A 22,233-nucleotide genomic window follows, 5' to 3' on the forward strand; every position below is an offset into this window, starting at 1 on the left:
GGGCAGGGTTTTCCAACCTTGAGAAATTAGATATGTGGACTTCGACTGCCAGAATTTGAATTCTGGGAGTTGAAATCAATATATCTTAAATTTCCCAAGATTGGGGAACACTGAGCTAGGGCGCAGCTATAATAACCTTACATTCTTATTCTCTTATCAGTGCAATGTTTGGAAACAAAATTATAATCTAAGCTTTAGTTGCATGTTTCAGCTTGACATAAACTCTTCTTTGTCCCTTGAATAAGCTTCCACTGCTTTCAGCATATTATCTTTCTTCCCAGATAAGACTACAAGATTTAATTTCATCTTTCTGCTTACTGATTAATACTGTGGAGAGTCATGGTTACTCTTCAGCTTTTTTGCTATATTCAGCTAGAATCATCTGATATTTTCAACATCACTGAAGGAAGTTTTAAAGAGAAATCTGTGAGGTCCTTGGTGCTCTCTGAGCTTAGTGGTTTTCTTGCAGACATTTCATTACCCAAAATCATCAGTGCCAAGAAGGGGGCGGGATTTGTTCTTGTTTTTATATACTAGTGAGAAATCTACAGTGTGCAGTGTGTTCCATGTTTCCTTTCAACTAAATAAAAAAATTACAGGTTTTGCACTCATTCAAAGCCCATTTGACAAAGACGGGAATGGAACAAAAATATATGTGTGTTCTCTTGGTGAAATAAGATTCATTCAGACTATCCTCCTAGGTGTCCTTTCAGATTCTCTCTTAGCTATACATTTGATCTTCAAAAGACTAAGCGAGAATAGACCCCGTTTGTATTTGGATGGGAAGTCACCTTCAAATCTTAATGGGACCATATGCAAGGATTTACCGATTATTTTTTGTCTGCATAAAATCACATAAATATTGACAGGGTTTTTTTCTTCTTCTTCTGGGTACTGAAACATGTATGAATTTCTTTCTAGAATTTACAGAAGCCTACAACAGAAAAGAGCATTAAAAATGCAAAAAGAAAGTACTGAAAAGCATAAGACATGCTCAGAATAAGAAAAGAGATGGGATAACAAGACGGATTTTAAAACGTGACAGAAGTCCTTTGAACACACATTTGTTATATCGAATTTCAGAGAAGCTGTCTTATTATGGCATTCAAAAAGGAACAGAAACTCTCATAATAAACTCTACTCCTGCTCATCAATTCTTTTGCTTATTCAGTAACCAAGGCATTTATAAATGCAAATACAAGGATTTTTTTTTTTTCACCATTACCTGATCTTCAAAGTTAAATTCATGATCAGGAATCTCTCCTGGGTCCACAACGAGACTAAGGTCAACTTCACATGGACCTAAAAATAAGAAAGGGAATTCTCAAATAAAACAAGCAGGTTTCATTATGATACAATCTCATTATTAATGAGAAAGGTCTAAACGGATATTTTTACTCTCAAACAAGAGAAGACTCCATTTTAAAGTAAGCAATGGGTTTGTTTTGATTCCTAATAGCAATTTCCTAACATAAGGATGTAATCTGTTACTAAAATCTAAAATAAAAACATCTAAAAATAATTCACATTGAATTAACTCCGAATAAAGGTGTACATTATTCAAGATCTAGCTGTATAGAGAAGACGCTAAAGCTGAGAAAGACAAAGAGAAAGAGAAGGGAATGAAGGAAATGAACTCAGTTAAGTGGCAATGAGTACACAGCTGGAAAACTTGAAGGACCAAATAAGGAGCAGATCGTGATGAAGAAAGCCCATTTATGTGATTGCTAAGAGTTAATACTGACTTGATGGCACATAATCTCTCCATCAAACACAATCAGTATTGTGCTCTTAATAATGGAATATTACACATACTTATACTAAGTAAATGTCACTGAGTAAAATGGAACCACCTTTTTTTTATATCAATTTTCCCTTCTTGTGTAAAAAAACAAAAACCAAATAATGCAAAAAAATCTCACTAATATGATATTGGACAGAATCAAAACAACTATGACTCTGTCTTTGTTAAAAAGAGAGAAATCATTTTTCAGGTCTTACTTTTGACTCAGATTTTTGGGTTCTTTTTGTTTTGTTTGCTTGTTTGTTAAATGTCTATGCCTCTCATCTCACCTTCAAGTGACTTTGGGTCACTATTGCCACAATCTGGACATTTCAAAAAGCTGGCCATTTAATTTTCTATAAAAATGAAAATAATTGGACCCTTCTGAAGTCATCTCAGGCTTCATGCATGGCATGTTTTCCAATTCCTGAAGATTGATCTCCAAAACGTTCACATAAAAAAAAGTCTGGAAAACACAGTAGTGGAGCACTTTGTTGTTTTAGCCTTGCCAATGACCTCAGTAGGGTACTGATTGTGTTGCTTAAGACACAAAGTTCTCTTTAAGAATTTTACTCCACAGAAATAGTCTGTATCAGCCAATGCATTCATAAAGACTAAGGGAAGAAATCTCAGCCACTTTCGATGGTGAGCATTGCTTTCCAAGTTGGGGATCTTTCTCAGACTGGTTACTTTCCTTTCAAGCAGCTGAGATTTACTGAATTTTTTAGTTCCTTAAACAAAAAAGAACAGGCATGGAAACAGACCACTTGAAAAAGAATCCCTCTAAGGTTATGGTGAATCATTCAAATCATTTATTTCCTTCCTGTTGCTTTCATCCTTCTGTTGTTCTCCTATTCGAGAAACCATCACCAGCAGTGAGCTTCTTCTAGCCTACTGCTATGTGTCATTCTTGTGGTTGCAGCATGCTGCAGTTGGTTCCCTATGCTGCAGAATGTTTGCAGTCCAAGAATAGGCCAATATAAATAGATATTTGTTTCAGAATTTCTGCATGAAAAAAAGGACTCCCTGAGACCATGTGAGAGAAAGAGGCAGAGCTTCCATTCACCATTTCTTGATCAAAAGTTGATAACTTGTGTGTTACATCTGGTCTATTAACTGGAGTTTCCATATCTCTGTCATTAAGGTTGCTGTTTGAAGTTCAAGTCCTTTTAATGGCAGTACAAAACTTTGTTGAGAATCAGGCCTACACTACGTGTTTTCTCAAGTTAATATCATTCCCATGTTTAAGGCTTTCTCAGCCTTTAACTGGTGGCAGAACCTTCATATCCATAGCTTTGCAGACTGCTGTTCTTTATGAGTTTAGGCCAGGGAGCCTCAGTGGAACATCTGGGCAGCAATGTCTCCATAGATATCTCTCTACTAATTGTCAGGTCCCCTGTTCAATTCTTTTCTTTAATTTTTAAAATAAAGTAGAGTTTCTGGCTGGGAAAAATCTCATAAATTTTCTTCTGATAATGTGGTGAATGTGACTAAATGTAATCATATAGCAGCCACTTTTTAGAAAGTAAGAGTTGACTAGTGTCAGTTGTGTGCCCATGTAAAAGTCAAAAGCTTCTTGTTTGTAGAGTCCCACCAGATTTACGGGAGGTAAGAAAAACTCTACATGACAGCCAAATCTTATACACCACTTTACAATTAATCTTGCTGTATCTTGCCCTTGTTGCAAAACGTGCTCAGAAATATCAGCTCTTGCTTGACCCAAAAAATAAACTAATTAAATATGGCTACCAATAGGAATTATTTTCTTTGAATTTGATTATGGCAAAGATGAGTGATTAGTGAAGATAGACTAGTAAGATTGGTGCACTGATTGGTGCACTGAACTGATAGGATGTTACATCTTTGAATTGGATGTGGCAGTTATACTGGGTCATGTGCTATTTTATTTGCTTTACTTTGGTGTAAACCACCTAGAATCTAATACGTGACAGAAGTTTATAAATAAGTAAATGAATGGAATGGAATGGAATAGAATAGAATAGAATCTGGAAGGGACCTTGGAGGTCTTCTAGTCCAGCCCCCTACTCAAGCAGGAGAACCTATACCATCTCAGACAAATGACTATCTAGTCTCTTCTTAAAAACCTCGAGTGATGGAGCATCCATCATGAATGATGATTACATTTTTGTTTACTGGGTATACTATCTTAAATTAAAAACTGACACTCCAACCTGAGTGGATCAGGTTACAAAGATATACAATGGCTTAAAAGGATTGGGGCTACTTAATTTAGTCTAATTTTCCAAATGAGTAGAGATGACAGCACAACCAATGATTGCCAATCTAATGATTGAGTATATGCATGAACTGGTTAGTGAGATATCACAAATCAGAGTAAAGAAACCTCATGTATGTTTTACATAGTACTGAATTGTCCTTTTACAGAAATCTCCTGTCCTTAATCACATGTGTTAAGGTAACTTGGATTTTAGTAATTCAATCCAACTCTCTTGCCTTCATTCTTCCAACATAGATCAGGTCCTATAAGATGCTATTGCATTAGTCAATTGCAATAGAAAGACAATCCCCTGGTATTAAAGATATTATTTTTCTTAGGCTGACTGTCTTCGGAATATTAGAGGGCCAGTGATACCCATCAACTTCAAACAGTGTCCATTTGAAGCTCTGTTTCCAAAATGATGGCTAAGATTCTCACTGGTGGATTGTCTGGCTGATAACGCCATTGCTACCATTTCTGTTTCTATTTCTCTTTAAAGACAGTGATGAAAATGGGAAGCATCATTGAGTGGAGATTTCACAGAACCCTTTTTCTAAGCCTCTAGATCAGTGTTTCTCAACCTTGACAATTTTAAGGCATGTGGACTTCAACTCCCAGAATTCCACAGCCAGCAATGCTGGCTGTGGAATTCTGGGAGTTGAAGTCCACATGCCTTAAAATTGTCAAGGTTGAGAAACACTGCTCTAGATGTTCCTCCTGCCACCACAATGGCAATGCTTCTATGAATGACAGGATCAACAAGTTCCGAATTTCTAATATTTTTATTTCTAAATGTTTTTCCTGTCCAGCAATATTCTCTTGATAATGTCCTGTTGTTTTTGCTATAGTTGGTAAAGATTTTTGCTACTATAAAACTAAAAGCAGACCAGAGGTTTGTGAAGGTTTGTATACTTTGGTTCTGTTGATAATATTTAAAGAAAGTCTTCAGTTATCCCTTATTTGTCATTGTGAAGTATTTTCTGAGAAAAGGTTGTTTCTTCATATATCATTTTATGATCTGATAAGATACACAGAAACAGTTTGAAAAGTTTTGTGTTATTTATAAGCACAGCATGCTGAGAAGAGCAATTTAAAGGGAGAGTAAACAATTTCTTTTCAAGTAAACAATTGGTTAAGGACAGGCTTGAATATTGTTTTTGCTTTCCGTTATTTCTACTGTAAAAAAAAAAGCAAGTCCCTGAAGTACAGAATTTGAAGGCAAGTTGCTGCTCTTAGCAACAGGTAGATAGCAACCATGCATATAAATATATTGCTGTCCACAAAGGCTGAAAATTGCCTCTATTTTTGCTTCTTTTTAAAACCATTATTGGAATGTAAGTTGAGGAGGCTTTAATAATCCAGTCTTATGCTTGTCAGCCAGAAAGCTAGCATTTCTTTCTCCTGTCAGAAAACAGGATGAAAGACTTACAAGTACAGATCTGTGTGTGAATATTATATTTGTCTGAGAATAGAAGTCGGGATCCGATTGAAAAGGCTACAAAAAACCCTGATTATCACTCTTTAGCTGATCATTGAGAATGTTTGGTTAAAATACCAACATTCTTCCAACTCCTGGACATTTGCATGAATTTTGGAGATTTTTGCACATGGAGTTGTGAAAACACAATAGAGGATGGGATTGTACTGTTTGGTTATCAATGACGGACACTCGCAGACACACAACTTTTATTATACACATTAGACAACTACAACATTACATTATTTTTTGACATAATCACCATTCAAATTGAGGCAGTTGTCCTAACGTCTAACAAGGGGGTTTGTGGTGTTGGTTCACGATAATGCTCGTCCGTAGACCGCTAGACATACCCAAGAACTTTTGAAGTAGCTCCGTTGGGATGTTTTTGATCACCCCCCCCCATAGCCCAGATTTGGCGCCGAGCGACTACTACTAAGGAATTTCAAACCTTGTAAGATGTTATGACAAGTGCCTCAATTTGAATGGCGATTATGTCGAAAAGTAACGTAATGTTGTAGTTTTCTAATGTGTATAACAAGAACTCTGTGTCTGCGAGTGTCTGTCATTGATAACCAAATGGAGGTTTATTTCCGAATCGCCCTCACAATTTGTGCATGCAGCGTCTGCTTCTATAATATCTCATGTGCATTTTTTTCATACGTGTGTAATTATTTTGGGTTTGGCAATACCATCTTTTTCACAAATGTAATGATGTCACAATGTATCCAGAAAAGGGTCCTGTGTTCTAGAATAGGAACAGAGGACACTGCCTTTATACTGAAGTAGACCCTTGTCCACCTAACTCACTGTACTGAATAACATCAGCTCAGTTTGAGGCGCTCCTGGCTATATAAAAATGTTAAGGACTATTTCTTTCATTGTTTTAATGAACAACAGCGTCTCCTTTCACCTTGGGAATCCTGGTGTGTATTCTGCAGACAACAGCCATGGCGTCTGGGTTCAATGTCTTTTGCAATGGAAATGGGAAGAAATGGACTTACTTGGCATTTTTAGTACAACGTTTGCATGATTTTACTTTTTATTACACCATTATGTGCTTGTTCCTGCATTTTTTACTTCTGGTTGCACATGTGATCCAAGAATTCCAAAATGGTCTTCTTCTCCTCCCCAAAGGTGCCTCACTGAATGACTGTCATGATTTACAACCATAATTCTGGACTCAGTTGCGATCATAATTCAGAAACTATATACTGTATATAAGAGCCGTAGTGATGCAGAAGTCAAAATGCAGTATTGCAGGCTAGTTCTGCTGACTGCCGGCAGTTCAATTCTGAACTACTCAAGGTTGACTTAGCCTTCCATCCTTCCAAAGTCAGTAAAATGTGGACCCGAATTGTTAGGGGCAATATGTTGTAAACCGCTTAGAGAGGGCTGTAAAGCACTAGGAAGCAGTATATAACTCTAAGTGCTATTGCTATAAGAAAAAAACAAATATCTAGAGGAAGAGCACTATTTCTAGTAATTATAATAATTGATTAGCCTGGGCAAGTCTATTAAGAGAGACACGTCTAACTTTGAAAAAGTAATAGACCGTGCATGTCTCTTCTTTTTCAGGAGATAAATCTGGGATCTAAAAGTTTGAAACAGAAGGGAACTTTTATAGCTCCAAAGTACTAACTGCTATCAATCAGGGAGCTGGATGAAGAAAAACTAATCAATATATAATGAAGATTAGAGAAAAGTATTCTTGGGCAGCCAAAAGGAGATTCATGAAATGCTTAACCACAATTAATATTATTATCAAAGAAAAGATAATAATCTAAATAATTTACTTTTTCCGGGAAGCTGGAATGAAATGGAACAAAACTTACAAAACAAGACCATTTAATTTTGCTTTCAACCTAGCCTTAGCCTCTGATCTCTAGGAAACACTGAGTAAAACCTCAATTTAAGGGAAGAATGTTTGTTATTCCTGAATGACAGCCAAATCACAAATTATGTCATTTGCAGTTATTTAATTTGTGCAATGTCATAATTACAAAAATGATGCAAATTACATCATTTGCAGCAAATTGAGTCATTGCATAATTAATATCACCCTCATACAAATGATATAATCCAATAAGACTGGCTTCATTTATGTAATGACATCACAGGTGGGAAATAAAGCAAGCATGAGAATTGCTTAATGGTGGCACACATTCGATTATTCATTTAAACACTGGAAACCTTTCCAATTTTTAAATAAATACCAGCATTGCATTTAAATAAATGCAAACGAAGATCCAGTCAGGACTGGTGATGTTGCTGAACTGCTTATAATCTTGCAGAACATATTCTGATATTTCTAACCATGATGATTTGGCATGTACTGGCAGAGTAACTACTTATAATCCTTGTAAGTAAGAATAATGTCTCTTCTTTTTTTTTAAAAAAAAAAAAGTCTTGAATTAGAGACTTTTTAGAGACTTGAATATTTCAAGTTCCTGTGATTGCTCATTTCTTTTGTTTTGGGATAGACATCTGGCTGCCCAATCATAGATATACTTAAATTCTGAATTTCTCTACTTTTTTTTTTTAACGGAAAGAACAATCACTTCCCATTAGCGAAGACTTTTTAAAAGGCCTTTCTTCTCCAGTTTGTCAGTCATGGCTACAAACTGCTCGTTCACTGGCTAAAAACATTGAAAAGCAGAAACAAAATGGAACAAAACATTCTTGCAAAATGAGCAGACTGACAAAATGATGATACACTTTGCTTGATAGGGACTCATGTTGTGCTTTTGTTTTTTTAAATGAACACTGATAATTGGGCAGTGTGGCTTTTCAGGGAACATATGTCACTTCTCTCCCTTGGAGACAACATTGATGACCCTCCTCTCTCAGCCAGTTGTAGATGCAAAGAGTTGGAGGGACCCTCAAAAGATATTTATGGAATAACTTGGGGCTGAAAGGATTCCAAACACAGAAGCAAAAGACCTTGGCCTTTGCATCTTTTCAAATACTGTAGACATTAAATCTTACTCACCCTAATATACCAATGCATTGCTTATTTATTGATGTGCTTTAGATTTTTTAGGCTATTTTTCTATTCAGAAAGAAAATGCTAGGAGCTATACACCATAAAATAATGCCAGCACAGAATTTAAAACATTTAAAAAGGTAAAAATCAGAAATTCTGTTTAAATCCAAGTAAGCATTTCTCTGTAGTTATTTATTTATGTTCAGGCAGTCTTATTAAATGTGATGAAAATGTATACCACATTCTACACATTAAATTTTGTACCTTAAAAGAGAGAAAATAAGTTTGAAGGGATGCCCCATGATGAGAGAACACGGGTTACGTGCCCATCCTGATATCCAACAGAGAAGTAATTCACACTACCACCACCACTCTGTTGCTTATGGATTATATGTGTGATGATCATTGATACATGGAACTATTGCGTAATACTATTGTATAACATAGCTTAGGACCAAGTTATTTGAACGTTGGTCTTTTCCTAGTTAAATCTATCAGACCCACCAGAGCAAGGAGGCAAGGTATGTTACAAGTCTCCTCTCTTAAGAAGGTCCATAGAGTGGGACCAAGAAAAAGGGTCTTCTCCATGATGGCTCCTCCTGTCAAACATTATCTCCATGGAGATAATATTGGCTCCCATTTTGATACTCTTTCAAAAGGCCCTGAAGATATGGTTTTGCCAACGAGCCCATGGTGATACTGAGTCCATCAAGTGGTTTGTTTGACTGTTGTCACCAGGGGTATGTGGGTTTATTGGATTTTGTATTGGGGGTCTATTTCTATAGGCTGGCTGGAATCACCATGGGTGAGTTGGGTAGTCGTATACATTTTCTTAATAAATAAATAAATAATATTATTATACATTATGGTCACTACATACATCATAAAATGTACTCTTTACATAGTTCATTAATGCTCACTTAAAAATTTTAAATCACATGTGAAATAACATATATAGATGTTCTGTACATGAAATAAGTATAAAACAATACATGCGGAATTACTCCAAGCATGTATTACTGAATACATTATACATTAGCAATCACAACTGGGATTGGCTACTTGGTGATTAAGCAAAGTGGTTGCTTATGATTCTTACTTTAGCTTTCCTTTTTTTATAGATCTGCAAGAGTTGTAAATGCAAGGGTTGATTGTAAAGTTACTTTTCCATCAACATCATAACTGTGAACAGTTGCTAGGCAAGGCAGTCACTAAACAAGCACTACATGTATTTCACTATTCTATTTAGGATTTAATACTCACTTGGCCCTGGTTCTTGAGTGGGAAACAGCTTATTGTCAACAGCCAGGCTTATGTTGCGGAAGACCTCTTCCTCATCTTTGTCAGCATCCAACTAAGAACAAAAAAGAAAACAATCAGACACCTGGAAGAAGACAAAGTAGCAAAACAAGCCCAATGGATGGAGCCAGGGGTTCTCATCTTATGTTGTAGAATGTTAGTGCCGCTAAGAATGCCCAGACAATTTGGGATGGCAATGGGTTATAGAATGCTGTTGTTATAAATATCTGATATGGGAACAATTGTATCTGAAAAGCTAGTAATATTGATAATATTTATAAGGGTGCAGCATTTCAGAATGTAAGGGTCAAAGTACTTCAGAGTGCTAGAATAAGACATATACAGCTAGTCCTTGACTTACAAGAGTTCATTTAGTGACCATTCAACATTACAACAGAACTGAAAAAAAGCGACTCATGATCATTGTTCACACTTATGACCACTGCAACATCCCCATGGTCATGTGATTTACATTCGGATGCTTGACAACTGGTTCATATTTATGATGGTTGCAGTGTCCTGGGGTCATCTGATCACCTTTTGAGACCTTCAGACAAGCAATGAGAAAGCCATATACACTTAACAACAGTGTTACTCATTTAACAACTACAGTGATTCACTTAGCATGAAAAGTCCTAAAACGGGGCAAAGCAAATTTCTTACTTAGCAATTTAAATTTTAGGCTCAGTTGTGGTCATAATTCGAGATCTACCTGTAGTTCCTACCTGTAATTCCTTAAATAAGGAAGTATTGGAGACAGAAAAGAGGAGGAGGATATTAAAAAGTGACAATATTTTATTGTCTAAAAACCTGGTGCCTTTTGCCCAAGCTCTGTTGTTAATCGTGCTTATGGAAATGTTCTTTCTGTGTAAGGTCTAGTTATTTTATATCAATTTAAGCACTGAGGAGAGAAAACAAGTATTGTAAAATGCTCTTAACTGCAAATTGGCCTAGTCTTGTTTAACAAACACAACAACGCTTTGATTTTTACTTTCTTCCTATCACATTTTATAAGAAGACACAGTAATTGCACAGATTGCTTATCTGTTTTTGTTCTTTGGTAAGACTCAACAAAACGATCTATCAACTGAAATTAACCGTTCGTGAGAAAACAACAGCAAGAACCAACAGTTTAAGAGACTCTCAATACCAATTTAAGACTAGTTCCACCAATGCAGATGAAGAGATCATTGGTCAGCAGCGAGGACCCTAATAGAACAATAAAATTCCTATTCTAAATATCCACATTAAAAGCCAATGTTTCCTGCCCCTCAGGACTGAAAAGGAAGAGTAGAATGATAGATGAAGTCTTGGACAAACTCTGCCACACAGAGATGGCCCAAAATGTTTTGTCCCCCCCCCCCCGCAGTGTTAAATCAGCACCTTGGCTTACTAGGGAGCTGGGAGAAATGAACAGCGTAGGGAGAGCCCTAGGCCAGAAGTGGTAGAATTTTCAGGAAGAATTAGAACAGAGTCCATCTCTGAAACCCTATTCTGTGGCAGTAGACACAACAAAGATGGTTTCTTCCCCCAGCAATACTTTTTTTGTACTGTGTCTCATCTTCTTCAACAGGAAGTTCAGTTGGAACAGTTCAGTTGAAGGCTCACACTGCTCTTTGCAAAGTTGATCAGATTCACCTGAAGATGGACTTTATTTCAGGCAGTGGGGTGGCATCAAACAGGGATAAACTACTTGTCCTATTTGTGTGGATGTTATTCAATTTTTAATCTCAAGTTGTTTTTGCCTGACTGTTTAAATTGGCCAAGCTGACTGGTTCTGTGTTTAAGGAAGATGAGGCTTCCTTGAGCAGGGGAGGAAGGAGATCTTCCTTGACCCAGAAAATTTCTGGGATTGTACACCAGTTCCAAGTATTTCATTCTAAGCTATATTGATCAGGGAACTGGTAGTTCTTAGGTTCCAAGTACATTTGGATTAAACTGATTATTTAGATCAATTTCAACCAAGTTGTCATCAAGAACATGATGCAGAAACCTCACTCTGTGGGTGATCTGCATTAGAAAGTAAATAGGGATGCAACTGTTTGATCCTCTTCTTAGCAGCTTCTGATCTCATTAATTATGATATCATTCTTGGTTGTTTGATGACGGTGGGTCTTTTGAGGCTTTGGTCCTTTGCATATGGTAGTGCCCAGAGATGCATGTAGTTTATGGCTAGTGGATTACCTGAAACCCTTCCTGAGCCAATCATCCTAGGTGAAGTTTACCCATGATTTAGTTACAGCTTGGTTTGACTATTGCTATGACACTTTCAAAGGCTATGAAAACTATCTCAAAAGTGTATGCCATGTAAAATGCAGCAGCCATGTTGCAAGATGTCTCCACTGCCAAAGGTAGGAAGGAGAAAGCATTATTTTATTAGAAAGTAGTATTTTATTATGCAATGCTCGCTTCAGGAAGGTATTCTTGATTATGTACTCTCAGTATTCAGGAGAATAGCAAAAACATATACAGATCTCTTGCCAAGTTTTGATGGACCTTAAATCATTATTTTAATTTTAATTGCATCAACTTCAAAAGTTACGTTTTATATTTTGCATTTTGTTTAAATTCACACCGAGTGCCCAAAGAGTGTTTAAAATAAACAAAATGATAGGCGTTCACATTTTTTTACTAAATAAGCAAATAAGCCAAAGAACCAGTAGAGGTTCATATATTTATGGGGGGGGGAATAAAATGTACACGGAAAGCTATAAAACTTGGAAACAAAATGAACCCAGTAGAAGAAAAACTGTATTTCACAGTGGCATGCATGTTCATAGTTCCTATAATTAAAGTCTTTGAAATATTACAAAAATCCGTCCTTTTAAAGATGACATTTTAATGAACTGAAAACTTCTTTTGAAAATTGTAGATTAGATCTGATTCAAAATGATAAGACATCTGCTTCTTTGCTTTTATCATTCCTTCATTAGCCTTCTTAGCTGAAGCCATAATCACATCTCATGTCAAAAGTTCTGTACATTAATTAGACAAAATGTATTTTCTAGAGTTTTAATAAACTGAGGCACATCACATCGGATTATAAAATTACCTATACATTCTTGGTTCAAATCAGTAGGATAAGAGTCAGTACAGCATACTGAGCTTATGAATAGATTGCAGGATTGTTTTTGTTCAATTTGTATTGATTTGTTGTTATTGTTGTTAATTGCGAAGTCGTGTCCGACCCATCGCGACCCCATGGACAATGTTCCTCCAGGTCTTCCTGTCCTCTACCATTTTCTGCAGTCCATTTAAGTTCACACCTACTGCTTCAGTGACTCCATCCAGCCATCTCATTCTCTGTCGTCCCCTTCTTCTATTGCCCTCAATCTTTCCCAGCATTAGGCCCTTCTCCAGTGAGTCCTTCCTTCTCATTAGGTGGCCAAAGTATTTGAGTTTCAACTTCAGGATCTGGCCTTCTAAAGAGCAGTCGGGGTTGATCTCTTCAAGGACTGACCGGTTTGAACGCCTTGCAGTCCAAGGGACTCGCAGGAGTCTTCTCAAGCACCATAGTTCAAAGGCCTCAATTCTCTGGCGCTCAGCCTTTCTTATGGTCCAACTTTCACAACCATACATTGCAACTGGGAAAACCATGGCCTGGACTATACACACTTTTGTTGGCAGGCTGATGTCTCTGCTTTTTAGTATGCTGTCTAGATTTGCCATAGCTTTCCTCCCCAGGAGCAAGCGTCTTTTAATTTCTTGGTTATATATTGATTATAGGGAGGATTTTTCTCCCTTTTGAGACAGTCTTAACTGGCAATTACATGGATTTTCATGACAACATTTTTCAAAGGTGATGGAGTGGCTGAGAGTCATTCATTTAGCTTTGTGGCTAAGGCAGGCTAGTGGTGGCTAATTGGTGCCTTTAGCCACTATTCCAAACTGGTGCTCACAGATGTCATTACATATAAAATGTAGTCATGTTGAGAAAGCACATCTGCTTTTCTTACAAAAAGTACATTTGTTGATGCAAATATAGAAATACTTGTTTACAGTACTCAAACATATTCATTGCTCGCTACTTACCTACTCATCGTAATGATCACATATTCTCATTCTGGATACATAATCTAGCCAAATAAAAGGCTCTATAAAAATAATTATCTATCAAGTAGGCAGGTAAAATTTGAAGCTAGCATGCTGAGCGAGATGTGATACTTATATTTTAAAACAGAAAGGAGACATAGGGAAAAAACATAAGGGTTGCTAAAATGAACATCTCAGTTTACTGGAAAATATTCCTTTACTATCAATGAATGTATTGCCAAGGACTTATATTTACCCAACTGTAAACAAATGGATATATTATCAAAAAGAACCTGAATATTAAATGTTTTGGGGCAATGTTGAAAAGGAGTGTAAAATATATTCTGTTTTTACATTTAGATTTTAATGACAACAGCAAATACATAAATCTGACTCTATTTTACTACCAAGAAAGTAAGAGTTAGGCACACTGCAATGAATAAACTTCCAAATGGCTAAATTCAATGTTTTCCCCACTAATATCTTATCAAATGTTTTATATTTCAAATATAATTAGAGTAAGAAAGATCTGATTATATATGCCAACAGGATATTATATCTGGATACAAATACAGATTAAAAAGAAAACAACTGCTTAATAAAGGAAGAAATCCATCATGGCTAATGTTTTGCAAAAAACATAATTATGTATAAGATAAGGACAGCACTAATATATAAATATTTAGAAGTAAATTATACTGAATATGGGATTTTGGTTTTAGGGAAGTATAAGTCAGCAGAAATCTGGTCTGGGCCAGTATAGGATGTCAGGAACTGGACAATGCTGCTTCAGCTGATCATACCTATTAATATTCATTAAAACAATGAAAAATTGTTGCACTGTTCTTTTTCAAACTAGCTGCTGAATAAGCCTGCTTATACACACACACATCTTTAAAAAAACCTGAGAAAAAAATTGCTGTGTTTAATTGGAAGTTTATTCACTGCAAGTTTAAAATGTGACTAATGAGAAGGTTTGCATTATGAAGAGGGGATGACTAATTAGGAGGATGTACAAACTGAGGGAAAAGCTTATGATTGCATTTTAATTGCTTTTGAATGTAATTTCAGTTCTGCTGAATTCCTCTGAATTATTCTGTGCATGTGCACACACACACACACACACACACACACAAAATCTAACAATTCCTAGCTTCAAAGTAGCTTTTTTTAACAAAAAGATATATGCCTGACATACATCCTGTTTCCATTACTGTTGATCATTTAATACAGAAATTGCTCTGTCTCTTAACCAGGATCCATTGTAGAATTAACAGGCATATATTGAAAGTTTTGGACAGAATATCTATAGGTAGCCCTTGACTTACAACCACAATTGAGTCCAAAATGTACTGTATGTTGCTAAGCGAAACATTTGTTAAGTAAATTTTGCCCCATTTCACAATCTTTCTTGCCACAGTGAATCACTGTAAGTGTGATTATTAAGTGATCACTACAACTGTTAAGTTACTAACATGGTTGTTAAGTGAATCTGGCTTCTGGTTTTGCTCGTAAGAAGGACACAAAAGATGTTCACATGACCCCGGGACACTGCAACCGTCATAAATAGGAGTCAGTTGCCAAGTGTCTGAATTTTGATCACGAGTCCGTGAGGATGTTGTAACAGTCCTAAATGTGAAAAATGGTCATAAATCACATTTTTCAATGCCGTTGTAACTTTGAATGGTCACTAAATGAACGGTTAAGTTGAGGACTACCTGTACTGTTAAGATATTAGCCCACCTGATATGTGACAATATCACTAATTACCTTGTACCATCAGTTCCATTTTGTTGTAGACTTGCAACAGCACCAGTAGACACAGGCAGTTCCTCCCCACATGCTGCTGTTACTTAGTGTTGTATCTGCTCCATTCCATTTTTTTACTCTGCTCCTACATGGGTAGCTTTGATTTTTTTTCCCAGCCAACATACCTCTCTTATTCCTTTTACTCCTTTCTGCCCTTTTCCTTAAACTCCATACATCTTAACTCATCTGCTTAAGTTCATTTAGCTTTTTCATTGCCCTAGTTATGCTCTTAGCCACTACAATGGGGGGGGGGGGAAATGGAGCTCAGGGTGATGGATAATGGAATCAGCAAAAGCTCCTTTAAGCTCTATTTAGAAATGTGCCAATTGGTATTCTCTCACATCAAAAATAATTTGAACCCTTTTGTGCTTTATGTTATTATATCAATGAAACTTATATTTTAAAGATAATTCCTGGATAAGTTAACCACTTGTAATTGTTTAAATATTCCTTAATGTATATGCCTCAGGAAGTCATTCTGAATTCAAGTCATATTCCTCAGGAATTTTTTTTAAATAAATATTGCCTCGGGGCAGTCTACCTCCATACAAAAATATTCCTCTGCCAGCAGAGTTTGTTCATTTAAGCATGTTAATGCAATGTTCTGATATGAATTTACTTGTGGAAAACGTTCATATGTTGAATTATGACAGCAAAATCTAATTTTCAATTAAAGTTCTTTTAGCTAAGTTACTAAAAGTTACTACAATATTTAAAAGTCAAGCTCTGCTATAATACATTTTTAAATCTTGCAGGTTAAATGATGTAAGAATTAAATAACCATTATTCCTTGTTCACTTTCTTATCCTGAAACATAGCAGGTATAGTTTATTTACTTCAATCTTCATTTTATGTTTCCTGGCTCATCCATTTGATTTAAACTGTTTTTCACACTGCCTTTTTGCCTCAGAAATACAATAAAATTAATGGACATTTTAAAAGTTAATGGAGTCTGAAAATTGGATTAGAAGTTAACTTGTTTTTGTATTTAGCCAGCTTATTTCTTTTTTCTTTAATGAAGACAGTTGAGCCTCAAGAGACCTTATCTTCTCTAAGACTGCACTGTGTGGTTGGCTTTGCTTCTATTCTCTGTTTTAAAAGAAAAAGGGTTTGATAGATTCACTCCAAGCAAAATGTTCAAATATCTGGATCTCCAATTCTCAAAAGACCTAAGACTGTGCAACATAATCCAACCCTGCTATTTCTAAAAAGGGCTTCTGCCAGATTTCTCCTGGGATTCCCAGTACCGCACTTTTTCTGAATTCCACAGTTTCTAAGGATGGCTATTTTCCTAGATAAAAATTACACCCAGAGAGGTAGTTATACTGCCAATGACCTAGAAACTGGATGGAACAGGAAAATCCAATAGGTTTTTTAATAAATGGTTCCACTGTCCTTCCCTTTTATAGTTCTAGAACAGAGGTCTCCAACCTTTCTGGGCTTGCAGCCCAGAGGGAAGGAGAGCAGCATCAAAATTGGTGCAAATGCCCACACTGTGCAGGACTAGCAGCCCCATTCAAGCATGCAGCACGCACTGGTGCTGTGCACATGTGGGAATGGCAACGCACCCCCCCCACAGCGCCTAGCGGCCCCATTCACACATGCACAAGCAGGCCGCGCAAACCACCTGGCACTAGCGGCCCCATCCGCGCATGCGCAAACAGACCACAGACACCCGCCCCACGCTAGAGTCCCTGTTCACACCACACATATGAGTAAATGGGGCCATGGGCGCTAGCGCAAGTGGGGGGAATGAGCACCCACACGTGCGCGCACCAACCAGCCATTTCCATAGGTTGGGGACCCCTGTTCTATAATATAAACTCAACACTGGCATACCAAAAAAAAAGAATATAATTAACAAAAACAATAAAGTACAGGTATTCCTCGACTTACAATCATGATTGGGACTAGAATTTCTGTTGTATGTCAGTGCAGTTATAACGCGAATCAACATGACCAGACCTGATTTTATGACCAATTTTACAGGGTCATAAAATTAGAGCATATAATCATGAAGTGAATCATGCAGTGCTTAAGCAAATCTGGCTTCCCCAATTGACTTTGCTTGTTGGAAGCCAGCGGAGAAGGCTGGAAATCATCTCATGACCACAAGATACTGGCAGCCATCATAAATGTGAGTTGATTAACAAGTGACCGAATTGTGATCACACGACCGTGGAGGTGGTGCAAAGATGGTATTACCTAACCATCATTAAGTAAATGGTTGTTAAGTTCAGGAATACCTGTAAAGATTTGAAAGAATAGTCTAAGTGCAACCAGTTAAATATAGCCATGATCCACATTCCAGAGTTAGCACTCAATAATCTGTAAATAGTCTGAGCAAGCAAAAAAACAATTTGAATACATGGTAATCCTTACTTAATGAAGGCAATTTGGACCAGCAACTCAATACTAAGAGGTGCAGTCATACAGCATGATGTCACAATGAGTTACAATGGCAGTTCTGGCATCCCAGTTGCTGTTGTTAAGCATGGGGAAGGCGGCAGTCAAATGAAGGGAGCATTTCTTGTTTAATGACCACAGGTGCAGTTTTAGGGGTCTTATGGTCATGTGTTTGCCATTTGCAACCTCCTGCTGCCTTCCGCATGCTGGCAATGAAGGTCGCAAATGGCAATCACACAACCACATAGAATGCTGCGGCATCGTAATTGCAAGCCAGATGCCAAATACCTGAATCGCAAACATGTGACTATGAGGACCCTTTGACGGCCATAACGATGAGGACTGGTCATAAGTCCCCCTCATTCAGTGCAATTTTGAATAGCTGCTAAACAAGTGATCATTAAACAAGAAATGCTCCCTTCATTTGACTACCCAAATATTTCCTGCTTTACTGGTTCTGGCTCTCCCAAGGCTTTTCAAGTGCAATCACCACAAAATACATTTTATCCAGCCTTCCTTTTTTTGCAGCCTTCCAATCAAGACCCAGGAAGAAGACTGGATGTTTTATTACTTTGTCCACCAATTCTTCTGCAACTCACTGGAGAGACAGTTCACCCTATATTGGGAACCACGGATAACCATATGGTTAACGACGCCAATTTACAAGTCTCCACTTAGATCTTGCCAGCAGAGTAGTCAAAAATTAAGAGCTCCCTTAATCCACCACAAAGCCAAAATTGCCTATATATGTTTGTGTGTGTGTGAATTTTAAGTACATTTGTGATCTTAAGACATTACATCAAGGACAAAGCTTTACTCCAAACATTTTGCTACAACATTAACCCTTAAGGTAAGAGAACTGACAAAAGGAAGGTTTATTTAATCCTGGTGATCCTTGCTATTTCACTTACAAATGTCCCTTAGCCATTTATATTCCCCAACTCACTTCCTACTGCTTTCAAAACTGTGTTGGGAGGACAGTGAAACACAAAGGGAAAGGGAAAAGCAGAGGAAAATCAGCAATCTTGCTTTCTAATGTAGTTCGTTCCAGAGCGTAAGCTACAAAGCAAAATCGTGCATTCAGAATTCTTGAATTCTTAATCCAAACTAACAATATTTTTCATTCTTGTCTACCAAGTTCATACAGAATCATTGCTCCTTTTTAAGTAATATATAATAAATGGTATTTGCCAAATGCATAAAAGCCACTATCAAAACCAAAGGTATGCACTCAGAACTCTCACAAATTTAAACACATTCAGATGTATTTTCATTAAAATCTATGCTTAACTTATCTGAGACATTCTTGCTGCCTTTTCTCATCAATTTCAGTTATTTATTTCATTCCTAATAGCTCAATAAAGTTCTCTTGTAAGCACAGAAATTAAAAAATAAGATACTAGTAAATAATACTCCTTTAATACTACTTCCATTAAATAAATTTATATATAATTGAATGAATTAAATCAGCCAGAAAATAAAGTACAGAGCAAGAATAAAATGTTGAGAAAGTCCAAAGTAACCTGGTGCCAAAATTAACTCAGGGTTAATGTTGAGAAGTAATACAGAAAAGGATCTATGTTTTGAAGCACTCTCCCTTCTCATCTAAAGAAATGTCCAAAATTACAGGTAATCCTCATTAAGCAATGTCTCATTTAATCACTGATTGCAGTTACAAATGTAGTGAAACAGTAATTTTAAGACCAATCCTTACATTTATGACATTCACAAATCTGTAAAACAAAGGAAAACTGAATAAAATCATAAGCACAGACATGGTTTTACTCAGTGCTTTTTTGGGGAAAAAAAAAAAGGTGTCTGAACTCACACATGTCATACAACCCGCCTTGCTTACCCTACAAGGTTCTATCCAAAAAAGGTGCGGAACTCCGTTCTGGATGTTCTATGACAAAAAAAGCCCTGATTTTTTACTTAATGACCAAATTGCCAATCCCAAATGTGATTGCCAAATAAGGACTATCTATATTATAATAGGATTGGAATGGGTAAATGTGGAAGGATATATTTGTTCAGATAACGAATACCTAAATCAATATGGCACGGAAAATTGAAACTAGCATTGTAAGTCTCCCAGAGTCACTTGGTGGAGAGATGGGTGGCATATACTGTATATTTAATAAATAAATAAATTATAAGTTGAGTCCAAAAATGGACCAGCAGTCAGTCAGCACATTGGGGTAGGCCAAACTAGAAAACTAAAGTTACGAATGCTAATATTACTTTTATTATAAAACTACCTTCGCAAAACTTTGTATGTCTGAATTTACCTTCAAGAGAACTAGGGAAGGTCAAGCTTGAGACACTTTCTCAAATTACATCTCTCCTTCAGATTCATTTTTTCTTTTTTTCTTTCCTTTTTTTGCCTGACTGTTGTCTTGGTTGCAGCTCTTCCTGCTGTTCCTCAAGATTACTTTACTGCTCATCACACAGCCAGTGCAGATGGGAAAATGTTAGCATACTGTGAGAATATCAACCAGTCCCCATAATAATCTAGCTTTCTACTTTGATCTAATTGAAGTTCCCGGAATTTTACACAGAACATGTTGCACTTATTTAAGCGGGAGATTATCAGAAAATGAACACCTGAGTAGTACCATAATTGGTTACATCAAATTAAGCAGATAAAAGATTTGTTGGCTATCAGGAAGAGCATCTATTGTATTTTTAATGATCATAAGGCACCCTCAGCATAGTCATACTTTAGTGGAAATACATCCTTTTGCAAAATAGGGTGAATGACACTCAGTCAGAATCATCTGTAAACAGTATCTCTTATTTTCATTGAACATCAGTTATTTTGACTGGTATTCATTTCCTTATCTAACCTCTGCTTCAGAATGTCTATCAATCCTTCAAAGGCAGACCAGGCCAGAAATCCCAAATCATGAAAACTAATACTAATTTAATTGTAAAGTAACAGTAAGAAAATGTTGTAAGTTTGAAAATGCTTCCACTTTTTACATTCCAGAAAACTAGGAAGGGTCAAATTATGAGATGTTTTTTCAAATTACATTTGGGATTTGGACCGACATCTAGGCTTGGGTCTTCCTCCTATTCAAAAGATTATTCATTCCTAACAACTCATTCCAGTTTCAATTATATTAGATGAAAAGTAGACTGCATGTTAGTCATGGACTAATGTGTTAATGGACATAATCTGATAGTTCCCATAACATTTTTTCCTCTGGAAATCATTAGAATATTACCTGTTACTGCATCAATGTATTGAATTAGCCACCAAATTGGAAAGGAAATTGTCCCTGCTGCTCAATTCAGAAGCCTTATCCAGAAGGACTCTATTATCAATGATATCAAAAGTTGCAAAAAAATCCAATAATTTATCTCATAAAGCAGGGGTGTCAAACTGTCGGTCCGCAGGCCAGATGCACCATGGCAAAACTGCGCCCACCCCATTGCTGGCAATGGAAAAAAAGTCACGATACATTGCGACACATCACATGATTTTGCAAGTTTGACACCCCTGTCATAAAGGAACAAAGCCATGTCTAGTTAGAAGTTGACCCAAAAATTGCCTGGTGTTGATCAGTGAAGAAGCCAGACACACAAATAATGCTAAATCATAATATGGCCGGGAATGAGCTTAGTAAATTGTGAAAATGGAAGCATGGTAAATTTTAAAATTTGGTTTATGGTATAGTGTGAATTCATCTAATGAATCAGTTACACAAGCCATAATTTACTATAATATCTAATCCCAGTCTGTTTATCACCAGCTTCTCAGTGCAAATCTCAATGTCACAATGCATACTAGTTGTTAATAAGCATTCTTTCTAATTCTCATCTAGAAATCTCTCCTTACTCCTCATCTCTTAATTCTACTTCTAGCCCTCTTTTAAGGTTGCATTTAAATAATACTGTTCAGTCAGTGAATCTCTATTAACTACTCTTTTGAATCCCTGGCCCAAGAGCTGACCCTATTAACTATAGTTGCTTTTAAGTCTTTGGTCCATGATCATTTTCTTCAGATATGATCCAAACAAGAATAGCTTTTTAAAAAAGAGATCAGTATCACTTCCTTTCTTAAAGAAAAAAATTACAACCATGATGTAAATCTCATGAGTGGGGAAAAAAGTGTGGGAAGGCTGCAGAGCTCTACGTAGTTGTTAAGTAACACAGGCAGGAGCAGTGTGATTGGATTAAGTCACTACATTCTTAGAATT

General features: G+C 36.6%; 1 protein-coding gene across 2 annotated transcripts in view; it reads right to left on the minus strand.

The window, feature by feature from the left end:
* AK5 (adenylate kinase 5) overlaps positions 1-22,233 on the minus strand; it is a 113,379-nt gene that overhangs the window by 39,031 nt on the left and 52,115 nt on the right. For both annotated transcript variants that reach the window (XM_039356680.1, XM_039356682.1), the window contains 2 exons: positions 9,749-9,839; positions 1,226-1,302 (listed from right to left, as the gene is read on the minus strand). In XM_039356680.1, the coding sequence (XP_039212614.1) occupies positions 1,226-1,302; positions 9,749-9,839 (168 nt within the window). The remainder of the gene's footprint in view (positions 1-1,225; positions 1,303-9,748; positions 9,840-22,233) is intronic.

The sequence above is a fragment of the Crotalus tigris genome, unplaced genomic scaffold (genome assembly GCF_016545835.1).
Source record: "Crotalus tigris isolate CLP2741 ecotype Arizona unplaced genomic scaffold, ASM1654583v1 scf7180000018826.840336, whole genome shotgun sequence".
Classification (NCBI taxonomy): Eukaryota; Metazoa; Chordata; class Lepidosauria; order Squamata; family Viperidae; genus Crotalus; species Crotalus tigris.